This window comes from Saccopteryx leptura, chromosome 3 (assembly GCF_036850995.1).
Source record: "Saccopteryx leptura isolate mSacLep1 chromosome 3, mSacLep1_pri_phased_curated, whole genome shotgun sequence".
NCBI classification, from domain to species: domain Eukaryota; kingdom Metazoa; phylum Chordata; class Mammalia; order Chiroptera; family Emballonuridae; genus Saccopteryx; species Saccopteryx leptura.
The window spans coordinates 278,225,940-278,238,634 of NC_089505.1; the positions used below are offsets into that span (position 1 = coordinate 278,225,940).

The 12,695-nt window shown below is 40.7% G+C and overlaps 1 protein-coding gene across 7 annotated transcripts; it reads right to left on the reverse strand.

Annotated features, from left to right (window-relative positions):
* Positions 1-1,873: 1,873 nt before the first annotated feature.
* On the reverse strand, positions 1,874-8,807 carry LOC136400977 (gem-associated protein 6). Of its 7 annotated transcripts, none has more exons than XM_066378472.1 (3): positions 8,731-8,807; positions 8,012-8,149; positions 1,874-5,845 (listed from the first exon to the last, which is right to left on the reverse strand). In XM_066378472.1, exons 2-3 carry the CDS (start codon positions 8,143-8,145, stop codon positions 5,470-5,472), a joined length of 510 nt encoding a protein of 169 aa, XP_066234569.1. In that variant the 5' UTR covers positions 8,146-8,149; positions 8,731-8,807; the 3' UTR covers positions 1,874-5,469. The 7 variants fall into 7 exon arrangements, with proteins under 7 accessions (XP_066234569.1, XP_066234571.1, XP_066234568.1 ...); XM_066378474.1 differs by having other exon boundaries at positions 8,012-8,145; positions 8,731-8,801; XM_066378471.1 differs by having other exon boundaries at positions 8,012-8,155; positions 8,731-8,800.
* Between the last annotated feature and the right edge of the window lie 3,888 nt (positions 8,808-12,695).

Consider the following 12,695-nt stretch of genomic DNA (forward strand, 5'->3'; position numbering starts at 1 on the left):
GTAAAGTAGTACAACCATTATGGAGGAAAGTATGGTGGTTCCTCAAAAGACTGTAACTAGAACTACCTTATGACCCAGCAATCCCTCTACTGGGTATATACCCCAAAACCTCAGAAACATTGATACGTAAAGACACATGTAGCCCCATGTTCATTGCAGCACTGTTCACAGTGGCCAAGACATGGAAACAACCAAAAAGCCCTTCAATAGAAGACTGGATAAAGAAGATGTGGCACATATACACTATGGAATACTACTCAGCCATAAGAAATGATGACATCAGATCATTTACAGCAAAATGGTGGGATCTGGATAACATTATACGGAGTGAAATAAGTAAATCAGAAAAAAACAAGAACTACATGATTCCATACATTGGTGGAACATAAAAACGAGACTAAAAGACATGGACAAGAGTGTGGTGGTTACCAGGGGTGGGGGGAGGGAGGACATAGGAGGGAGGGAGGGAGAGAGTTAGGGGGAGGGGGAGGGGGAGGGGCACAGAGAACTAGATAGAGGGTGACGGAGGACAATCTGACTATGGGCGAGGGGTATGCAACATAATTTAATGACAAGATAACCTAGACATGTTTTCTTTGAATATATGTTCCCTGATTTATTAATGTCATCCCATTAACATTAATAAAAATTTATTAAAAAAAAAAAAAGAGACAGAGAAATGAAACTTTAGTACAAAAATCCAAAGGTTATCATAAAGCTAAAGGTAGTCAGTGAATAAATGGTGCAAATACTAAATGCTATCAAAAGGAAGTGATCACTTCGGGGACCTGAGTGGGCTACAAGGACTATGTGGAGTTGGAAGGATTTGAGCTGGAAGTGGTCATGTTAGGCCTGTGTTGAGAAATCCTAGTGTTATTTCTGCCACATTCCATTGGCCAAAGGAAATAAGATGGTCAGCCCAGATTCAAGGACAGAGAAGTAACCTCCACTTGTAGATTGGAAGAATAGCAAAGACATGTTGTAAGGGGATGTGTCCACAGAGGGTGTAATTCATTGAGAACCATTTTTTTTTTTAAATTTAGTGAAAGGAGGGGAGCCAGAGACAGACTCCCGCATGCACCTGGACCGGGATCCACCCAGCAAGCCCACTAGAGGGCAATGTTCTGTCCATCTGGGGCTCTCCCTCCATTGCAACCGGAGCAATTTTTTTTGTTTTTAGCTCCTGTGGTGGAGGCCATGGAACCATCCTCAGTGCCCAGAGCCAGCTCACTACAATAGAGCCATGGCTGCAGGAGGGGAGGAAAAGAAAGAGAGAAAGAGAGAGAGGGAGAGAGAGAGAGAGAGAGAGAGAGAGAGAGAGAAGTGAGAGTGGGAGGGACAGAGAAGCATATCGGTGCTTTTCCTGTGTGCCCTGACTGGAAATTGAACTGGGGACATCCACATGCCAAGCTGATGCTCTACCACTGAGCCAACAGAGCAGGGCTGAGAACCATTTTAAACAACCTAGCATAATGGCTTATAATAAAACTCTGTGATCCAATTTCTCTAGGCTTAGCTCTTGATATCTAAAGGCAAACTTGGAATTTATGTTTTCGCTTGTAACTGTTTTTTCATCATGTTCGTAACAAAATATAATTTCTTATTTTATGTGTTCTTATACATGTATGTAGTCATTCTGGTTTGATATAAAAGTATGGTTAACTAATAAAAAAAATATGTATGTTCGAAACCCTGGGCTTGCCTGGTCAAGGCACATATGGGAGTTGATGCTTCCAGCTCCTCCCCCCCTTCTCTCTCTCTGTCTCTCCTCTCTCTCTCTCTCTCCCTCTGTCTCTCCCTCTCCTCTCTAAAATGAATAAATAAATAAAATATATTAAAAAAATAAAAATATGTATAAAGATACTTTGAATTACTAAAAGAAAAATAGTAACTTCACACTGGAGAAACCTGAGACACCACCTTAACTAAGTGATCACAGTTAACATCACCAGAAATGGGACAATTAATATCATGTGCCCCTGAGATGATATACGAGACGAGCACACTATCATCTCCAATGCATACTGAACTGAATCATAAAACAAACAAAACAAACCAGACAAGCCAAACTGAGGGTTACTCCACAAAATAACTGGCCTGTATTCAAAAATGTCAACATCACAAAGGACAATAAATTAAATAATAAATAAGATTTTAAAAATGATTCTTTAATTTTGTTTGAACAATAAAATCCAACTTCATAATAATAAAAAAGGCAGAAGAAAACTACGGAGATGAAGGATTGCTATGGCATAAGTTGTGGTGATGGTTTCACAGACGTATCTCCAACCTATCAAATTGTATACATTTAATATGTACAGATTTTTATATCACAAAGTGGTTTTTAAAAATGCATTGTATTTGGTGGTAGAAGCAATTTAGTATATTAAACCATAGTTCTTGACTGCTGATTTATTCCAAAATGTAAGCATGAATTATAGTAATCCTTACTCCTGACTAATGAAATTTCCACCAGCTCTCATCAAATAAAATGAATGTGAATGTTTTAAATCTTTTTATTTTAATTGAGAGGCAGGGAGGCACAGACAGACTCCGGTATGTGCACCGACCAACTGGGATCCATCGAACACGCCCACTACCAGGCGATGCTCTGCCTGCCTGGGCTGCTACTCTGTTGCTCAGCAACTGAGCTATCTTAGCACCTGAGGCAAGGCCATGGCGCCATCCTCGGTGCCCGGTGCCAACTTTGCTTGAACCATTCGAGCCATGGCTGCAGGAGGGAGAGAGATGGGGTGGGGGAGAAGCAGATGGTCGCTTCTCCTGTGTGCCCTAACCTGAAACTGAACCTGAGCTTCCACACATCCAGCCAACACTTTACTGCTGAGCCAACTGGCCAGGGCCGTTTTAAATCCTTCATTAATATTTTTTATTAAACTTGTCTGACTAGTGGTGGTGCAGTGGATAGAGCATCGACGTGGGACACTGAAGTCTTAGGTTCAAAACCCGAGGTTGCCAGCTTGAGTGTGGGCTCATCCAGCTTGAGCACAGGCTCACCAGCATGAGCCCAAAGGTTAGCTTGAAACCCAAGGTTCCTGGCTTGAATCCAAGTCACTGGTTTGGCTGGAGCCCCTAGGTCAAGGCATGTATGAGAAGCAATCAATGAACAATAACGTGCTGTAACTACGAGCTGATGCTTCTCATCTCTCTCTCTTCTTTGTCTCTCTTCCTGTCTCTCCCACTTCCTGTCTCTCTCTTGCTTGCTTACTAAAATAAATGAAAATAACTTAATTCATGGAAAAACCTATTTTGCTATAACGTCTAGGGACAGGTGAAGAGATTTAGGAAATAAGACAATGAGATAGCGAGAAATCAGGGCAAAGGCTGGAAACTTTGCTCCAAGGGGACCAAAAAGTACTCAGTGAAAATCTAACAACCTTTGTTTTGAAAGGAATCCTGGGGGCAAAGGAGGTGCAATGGCAATAGAGACTCCGAATGGGGCACGGGGGCACAATGTGTATGCGTGGGGGGGGGGGGGGTTGGGGGTGTTACATTGCGTGGGACACTTGAAACCATGTTAACATAATACATTTTAAAACTTTAGAAAAAGGTATCCTTGATACCCAATGTGTTCAAAGACTGCCCAGCTACTGCCTCCAGCTGGCAGGGAGCAGAGGCAGCTCTGGGAGGAATCTTCCCTGGGCATCTGGAACCAGAGGAGGGATCTGAAACAGTTGAGCTGAACTCCTGGGGGAGAATCTTAGCTGAGGAAGGAGCGGGACAACTCCCTAAGCAGGCAGGATTCTACGGCAGAGCCAGACCACTTAGCCTCTTCAGCACGCACATTGTTCAATCTGTCTCCAGCTCATTAGCCAGACAGCAAATACACTTACACTGTGCCTGGGCCAAGGACTGAGCCCCACTGAGGGACTGAGCCCCACTGAGGCTGAGCAGTTTCCTACACAGTTCACTCTCTCGAGGCCTTCTCAGAATGTCACCGTCTTTTCCATGCTAAATTTAGTTTTATTTCCCTTCCCCTATTTACTTTCAGAAGACATTCCAGGGTCACGGGGAGAAAAGATGTGCACTAAATTTCACTTATAGGATCATGGAACTTGAAAGTTGTGAGGGAAGGACTTCCTGTAAAGCAGTGGTCGCTTTAGGCGACCCCTGTGTTTTGGTCGTTCGACCCCCGCCGAGGTCACGACCCACACGTTGAGAACCGCTGCTGTAAAGGGTCCTATTCTTCTTAAATATAAGCCATATAGTTTCTGTTGCAACACTCAACTCTGCCATTATGGCACATAAAATGTAAACTGGTAGGTGTATTCCATAAAAACTTTAACAACGGAGTTAGCAAACTAGATTTGTCCCCAAGGGACTAAATTTTGTTAACCCCTATCCTAGGGAGTCAGGGCCTTGGAGTTCTAATCTAATGTGACCATGTGGTCATTCTAGGCATGCCCATGAAAAGTAATCCCAACTAACAACCTGAGGAGCACATCTGTATAGAGCTGGGCCTGACTGGCTTCCACGGGACAGGTGCAGCGAAGCACAATTCCTGCACCCCCTGTGAAGCCTAACCTGGGAATAGGGACTACAGGCAGAAAGCATCTGTCAGAAGCCTGGGCTGACAGCACCAGGCAAAGAAACTGAAGTAAGTTCAGGGCCAGAATGCCTGTCACATTTACCTTTCTCCTCAGAAATATCACCTCATTCTCACTTTAAAGGCATTGAGAATTATAAGCCTTATATGTTAAGATTTTTACCGCCTAACCAGGCAGTGGCGCAGTGGATAGAGCATCAGACTGGGATGTGGAGGACTCAGGTTTGAGACCCCGAGGTCACTAGCTTGAGCACAAGCAACCTGGTTTGAGCAATGCTCACCAGCTTGAGCCCAAGGTCGCTGGCTCAAGCAAGGGTCACTCAGTCTGCTATAGACCCCCAGTCAAGGCACAGATTAGAAAGCAATCAATGAGAAACTAAGATGCCGCAACAAAGAATTGATGCTTCTCATCTCCCTTCCTGTCTGTCTGTCCCTATCTGTCCCTCTTTCTGACTCTTGTCTGTCACCAAGAAAAAAAAGATTTTTACCAATAATCAAAACTTCCAAGTTTCAACCAAGTTTCATTATTAAACACACACTCACACAAACACATAATTTTAGAGCCAGGGACTTAATACATTTTATATCAAATGTAACATGTATTTTTTAACAAACACATTTTCTGCCTAACAGAAACGGAGCCATGGCCCCATCAAAAAAAGACTTAGAATTCTGATGTCCCTGTGCTAATCTGGTTGCATGTGATGCTATCCTTGCCAGAGTTCACTTAGTGATTAGCACTCATAATCCACAACTTTGATTTTACCAAAACAACGAATTAAAACTCACACACACACATCTGTGTGCCTTTATAATCCTAAAATATGATGACATTAACATTCAAAACATTTTATGAAGGACAAAAAAATAAGTCTTATTTCAGTGCATCCATGGTTCTTAGCCTCTCATTGGGAAGCCGCAAGATGTCCTTGAATAAGATCCTGAACACGGGATAGAATAATTTCATTAGAACTGCTGCAATCTTCTGGACCATATGGTGGCTCTATAGTCAGGACCCCTGCCACACAGAGTGTCCTTGGTGAATCTCCCTGTTCAGTGACAGGGATGTAGTTCTTCTCGAGCCATTTCTTTAGGCTGTTCTTTTTCTTTTCCAAGTCCTCAGGGTTGTATGTCCTGCAGTCTCCAGACGTGAACAAATGCATCAGCTTCTCTTTCACCCTATGGTCCTCTTCATTCACAATTTCAACCGTCTGCACAGCATGTCCCATAATTCCGGTCACATGCATACTGCCATCTTCAAGGAAGTTCACAAGGACAATACTTTGGAGAAAAAGTAAGTTCAGAGCATATTTGCAAAAGAAAAACCTAAAGGTCCATAAAACTATGGAAGAAGGTCCATAAAACTATGGATGAAGCAATAAAATGAGGGAGTCATTGTGGGAGTCAGTAAAAGGATTACTTAAAGAGTTATGAGTGACTTAAATGTGTATTGAAAAGAAGAAAGGTCCTGACTGTGTTTCTCAGCTGGCTGGACTATCATCCTGATATACTAACGTCTGGCTTGATCCCCAGTCAGGGTCTATAAAAGAATTAACCAATGAATGCATAAATAAGTGAAACGACAAGTCGGCGTTTCTATCTCTCTCTCTCTAAAATCAATAAATAAAAATTTGAAAAAAAAAGAAGAGAGGGTACACATTTTACTTTCAGAGTTAAATAAACAACCCAATTAACTTCCCTTCAAACTGGATCAAAGAAAATAACAAAGAACAAAATTAATAAAATAGAAAACAAGCGTCAACAAAAGAGGATCAAAGCCAAATTTTGGTTCTTTGAAAAAAAATCACAAAACTCAGCAAGATTACTTTCGAAAAAAGTAATTTAAGACACATACAAATAAAATTAGAAATAAGGAAGTATAAAATATTAAGAACAAATTTATGCTAAAATTTTGAACTTAGAAAACCCTGAAAAATATAAGTTTCTACTACTACTAAAAAAAAAAAAAAGAGTATAAATAATCCTATGATCTTTACATAAAAACTGAATAACTTGTTTAAAAACTTCTCATAGTAGGGGGAAAAGAGACCTAAGCAACCTTACCAGAAAATTCTATAAAACTTTCAAGCATCAAACATTTCTAATCTAACCAAATTCTTCTAGAGACTATTAGAGGGGACTATGCCTTAACATGTTTAATGAGGCTGATATAACCTTGATACCAAAAGCAGAGGTCAGAATTAAAAAATAAAACTATAAGCTAATCTCACATACAAACACAAATGTAAAAATTCTAAATAAAATATGATATATGATGTGATGTGAAGGGAATTTCACTTCTATAGTACTCTTCCCTAAAACCAAGTCTATTAATGAGATCACACTCACACACACACAAATTGAGAGACGGTCTACAAAATACTTCACCAGTTCTCTTCAAATAAGTCAAGTTCATGAAAAACAAGATAAGATTAAAAAACTGTCAAAGATTGGAGGAGACTAAGGAGACATGATTGAATGTAATGTGGGATCCCAGATTGGATATTGGAACCAAAACAAAAAACAACAAGCTCATCAGTGGAAAAACTAATAAAATAGAAGATTACAGTTTAGTTAACATAAAATTTAGTTTTCACAAATGTACCATGCCTGTGTAAGATGCTAACATTAGGGGGAACTGGGTACATGGGTATTCTCTGTACTTTGTTTACAATTTTTCTGTAATCCAAAACCATTCCAAAATAAAAAGTGTGTGTGTGTATGTATCACTACCTTAAAAGCAGTCTTGCAAAACGTAAGTCTGACCCCAATTAAACCTTGAGATCTGAAAACTAGCTTATAGGAAATAGGATAAAAGAACATGTTAAGCTACATGAAACTACAAGAAGCTCAATCCAGAATGTAGTCAATTCTATCAAATTGCTGTTTCTTGAATAAATAAGGAACACAGAAAATTAAAAAGGGAAAGTGCAGAATTATAGATTAAGATACTTAAGAGACATATCAACCAAATTGATAAATCAATATAAAAAGACACTTTCGAGACAGCCAGGTAAATCTGAACTCAGACTAGGATTTAGCTAATATTAAGATTATTATTACTGTTGTTAGGTGTTATAATATTGAGCTTACATTAATTTAGAGTCCCTATCTACTAAAAGATATAGTGATTTATGAACAAAATTATATGCCTGCGTTTGGCTTTAAAATATGTGGGGGTGTAAGGTTAGTGTTTGTTATACCATTCTCTTTTCATTTGTATATGTTTGAAATTTCCCAACAAAATATAGTAGGAAATATCTCATGTCTACCAACCTGGCTGGTTTGACGAGGCAATCCATAGTTAAAGCTGTACATAAATTCAAAGGCAATAAAATTCTTACATAGGAATAATTAGCCTTTCGTTATTGCTTTCTGAGTTTGGCTATAATATACAGGCAGCACAATGGGGTGTCATGATTTCAGGGAAGTAGGATCCAAACTCACCTGGCAGAGACTGGGTCCGTGGTTAAAACCCATCCTTTATACTCCTTCTCACTCGCTGTCACTCTGACCTCCTTGTAAGTGTAATCTTGCCATTCTAAAGGACCTTTCTTCATCCATTCATTCATAGCTGCCATCTGGCTAGATCTAAGACCACCACCAGTTCGGGTTAATTATATACGTTGCACCCAAGCAAATGTCTTACCCCTAATCTCCACCCTAGAGGTAAAGAATATCTGTGACTTGCCTCAAGTTCCATATCGGAAAACTAGTTCATACAGTATTTCCTATTCCTATTGGAAGCTAAGGGCCCACAGCATGCCCGCGGAGCCCCGTCTGCGGTAACTCATCCGGCACTCCTCCTCCACCCCCAATCCCGATAGCCGTCACGCTGGCTTTGAACTCCGGTCTGCAGATGCTCAAACCCTTAACCTCTGCTCTCCTTCGACCAAATGACCTCACTCCACAGCACTTTTAGCCCCAAACTGAAAAGGTTAACTCGGATATCCACCGTCCCGCTCTTTGGCGGTTTCCGAGGCATCTTCCAGAACGGGGCCCGGCCTCCGGATTTGTCACAATCTCCTCTGGATGACGCATAACGAGGCAACAGCTAAGGATCTAGAGCTCAGATTTCTTGATCTAGCCTGCAGGAGCATCGTACTTTGGGTCGTACTAAAACAATATGGAACTTAACGTTTAATCCTTATAAACGAGCAAAATACCAGGTAAAACAGCAAGGCAGCCACCAACAACAACTTTACGAGGGAAGGCGTCTTGAGCGGAGCGGACTGGGTCCAGCATGCTTTGCGTCGTGACGTCACTTCCTCCCCCAGAAGTCTCTGTTTTGTAGTCCTGGGCTTAGCCAAACCTAGAGGTCTGAGAATGGCGGTTACTGGAGAGTTAAAGGCAGGCTGCAGGGTGTGCGCAGGGTTGTTCACTGGGGGGGGGGGGGGGGGGGCTACAGCAGGCCGAGTAACCCCTTGCTCAAGTCAGCGACCTTGGGTCCAAGCTGGTGAGCTTTTTGCTCAAACCAGATGAGCCCCCGCTCAAGCTGGCGACCTCAGGGTCTCGAACCTGGGTCCTCCACATCCTAGTCCAGTGCTCCATCCACTGGGCCACCGCTTGTCAGGCTGAGATTTTTGTGTAATAACAATAAGCCTTGTTCTCTGGAGCCACTTCTCTCCACTATCACGGTGGACATTTACAAGAAAAAGTTTCTTTAACGATTGTATTGATTTTACAGAGAAGTGAGGGAGGAGCGAGAAGTATCAACTCAGCGTTGCTTCACGTTAGCTGTTCATTACTTGCTTGTGCTGTGTGTCTTGACCTGGCAAGTCCAGAGTTTTGAACCAGTGACCCCGGTGTTACAGGTCCAAGCCTCCACTGCACCACCATGGGCCAGGCTAAAATGAAAAATATATATATTTAAGGGGAAAATACTCGTGCCAGGTGCTTGTTGATGGAAGTGGAATTTCACTTTTGCCACGGATTCAAACCACATGAACCCTAGTAAACCTTAAAGCTCTGGAAATGGGAGTTGAAAGTACCTTGAAGAAGAGCAACAGAACAAAGGTATTGTTTGGCCTGTGTAAGGCCATTAGGGTGCCGGCCCCTTTGGGATGTGCCCTCGGTACAGCCTTAGAGGAGGTGCAGAAGCTGGGAAGAAAAGCACCGGGTTTGGATAAATTCCACCTAGTCAAAAACTCGCTATAAACACCCCACCCCTAAGTGGAAAAGTGCAAAAGACTCGTTCCCACCACAGGTTTCTGGTACTTTTCTTGGCTCCTGGCAGGTCCAGAATTTTTTCAGAGCTATGATCCTGAAAAATGGTACAAGGTGGTAAATTTTGAGTTCCTGCAAATGTGAACACTAAGGGAGGTTTACAAAACCTGAGCTGCAGCTGGAAATGCAATGAACATTAACCTGATCATGAACGTGACTGTGAATGTGACTGTGACCTGATCCTCACTGTAAACGGGACGTGACCATGAACTTGAAAATGACTCTGAACCGTTAGATTTCTGGCGACATTAAAATGAACGTCAAAGACAGCTTTGGAGTTCAAATAGAAGTGGAAAAGAAAAATCAGAGGGTCTGTGAATCTGTGAGGAACAGTTTCCTTAGCAGGAGTATTAGGTTATTAAAGGAGAGAATAAAGGGACAGTAGTTCTACATTGATTTCAGTTAGAAATAACACTCCTAAAAAGTCCTCCCCACAAAGTAAAATTGACTGACCCTTAATTAGATATCACATAAATGTAAGAACCAATGTCTGAGTCACAGCCGCAGCTGTAGCTGCAATCTGAACATGAATGTGAACATTATACCATGACCTTGAACCTGAATTTTTTGATCCCTAGTCAGGGCACATTCAGGAAATGACTGATTTTCTCTCTCTCTCTCTCAACTCAATTTTTAAAAATAAACATTAAAAATGAAAGTAAAAAGAAATTTATGTATGACCCAGCAATCTTACTCCTAGATATTTACCCAAGGGAAAAGAAAACATATTTTAACAAAAAATTTGTAAAATTCATAGCAGCTTTATTCACCATCGCCAAAACTAGAAGCAGCCTTGGTCATTGTCAGCTGGTGGATGAATAAACAAACTCATGTATTCCTACAGTAGAATACTAGTCAGCAATGAGGATGAGGTACAAAGAGAAGGAATACTGAGGTCCTGAGTGGTGAGTCTCGTTAAGGTGGGGCATTGGAGGGAATATTCTTAGCACCTGCTGCAGTGCTAGAGCTGCTCTGGCTCTGGGTGAACTTGCTTTCAGATCCTGAGAGCAGTCTCAATCCTTCACTTCCAGCAAGGTCCAATAATTTTTCTTTCCTCTTTGGTCTTAACTAAGATTCCTATTTCCTTATTACCTGGTTAATTAAAAAAAAGGAGAGAAATACATTGGAAGACCTTCTGTGTACTCTCCTGAGTTGGTAATGATCCTACCAAAACCTTTCAAAAATAAGTGTAATAACAAATTGATGCTTCTCTTTCTCTCTCTTTCCCTCTTAAAAAAAAAGAATATAGATTTTACATAATTTTATTTTGATCTGAAAATAAAATAAAGTGTGGTTAACTATTTTTATTTTCCCCTGGAATTGTCTTGGAACACAAAATTATGTCCACTATTGATTTCCTAAAAACTACTGCAGTGGTCCAGACAGGAAATAATAAAGTCCTAGCCTAAGTTGATAGCAGTGGAAATGAAAAAGAAATAATGAAGTAGATTCAACAAATATATTAGAGCTGTAATCAACATGATTTAGTGCAGGGGTTGGGAACCTATGGCTCGCGAGCCAGATGTGGCTCTTGTGATGGCTGCATCTGGCTCACAGACAAATCTTTAATAAAAAGATAATAATGTTAAATCATGTATTACAATCCATTCATTTCCTACTACTCATGTTCATGGTTGCGGGTGGCTGGAGCCAATCACAGCTGTCCTCTGGGACACCAAATTTTTATTGGATAATGCGTAATGTACACGGCTTATTGTATGGCTCTCACGGAAGTACGTTTTAAAATTGTGGCGTTCATGGCTCTCTCTCAGCCAAAAAGCTTCCCAACCCCTGATTTAGTAATTGATTGGGGCAAGGACATATTGAGAAGAACTTTGACACTAGGTCTCAGAAATTCTTTTTTTTGTCAATTTTTATTTATTGATAAAATAAGGGGGGGGAGAGCTTGTTGTTCCACTTAGTTATGCATTCATTGGTCACTTTCCATATGTGCCCTGACCAAAGGTCGAATCTTGGTGTTTTGGGGACCATGCTCTAACTCAGTGATTCTCAAACTTTTTGAAGTAGGGGCATATTTAAAATCCTACAAATAATTGTAGGTGCACTATATACAAATTCCTGAGAAATATGTTATAATAATTAAGTCAAATATTAAATAAAAAAGTATAAAGTCCAAGTGTGCTTTTAGGGAAATACTATGACAAAATTAAATTTATTCTGACATTTAAGAACATTTTTATGTTACATTTTTCGAGGTACGCTTTTTAGAATTCGTAAAAAAGAGGGGTTAAAAATTAAAAAATGACAAAAAGTTATCTTTTTATATATATAGATACATTCTTAGTAAGAGTTCGTTGATATGGCAGGTCCCAGCACAAATGTGTTAAGTTTGTTTATTCTTGTGTTTATGAGAAACATAAACCTGATGTGTCCCAGCAATTTCGTCAATGTTTGGGCATATGTTTGAAAGGCAAACTCTCTTTGCCTCATCAATACATTGAAGAATTCCTCTCTTTTTACTCTTAATTGTATTGAGTGCAGAAAACCCCTACAATACATATCATCTTAACTTTACACCAAACAAAGAATAGAAGGAACTTGCCTCCAGTCATTCCGGGGAACATGATGGGTAGTGTAAACAATCCAGCACCATAGCTTAACAGCGTTTTGCGACCTAATCAGGCAAGTGAGATGGGGGGTTGGACAGACTGTCAGCTTACATCCAATTCCCCACACCTCTGTCCCCCAAAAATATAAATTCCAAAAACCCTGTTGGTTTTTCAGTCCTCAACAGGCACATATTTCTCTAGAATACCATAGGGTGAACCTGAAAATCTTCTAGGGCACACCAGTGTGCCCTGGCACACACTTTGAGAAACAATGTTCTAACCAAATGAGTTAACTGGCCAGGGCTAGAAATCTTTTTTCTTTTTAAAGACTTTAT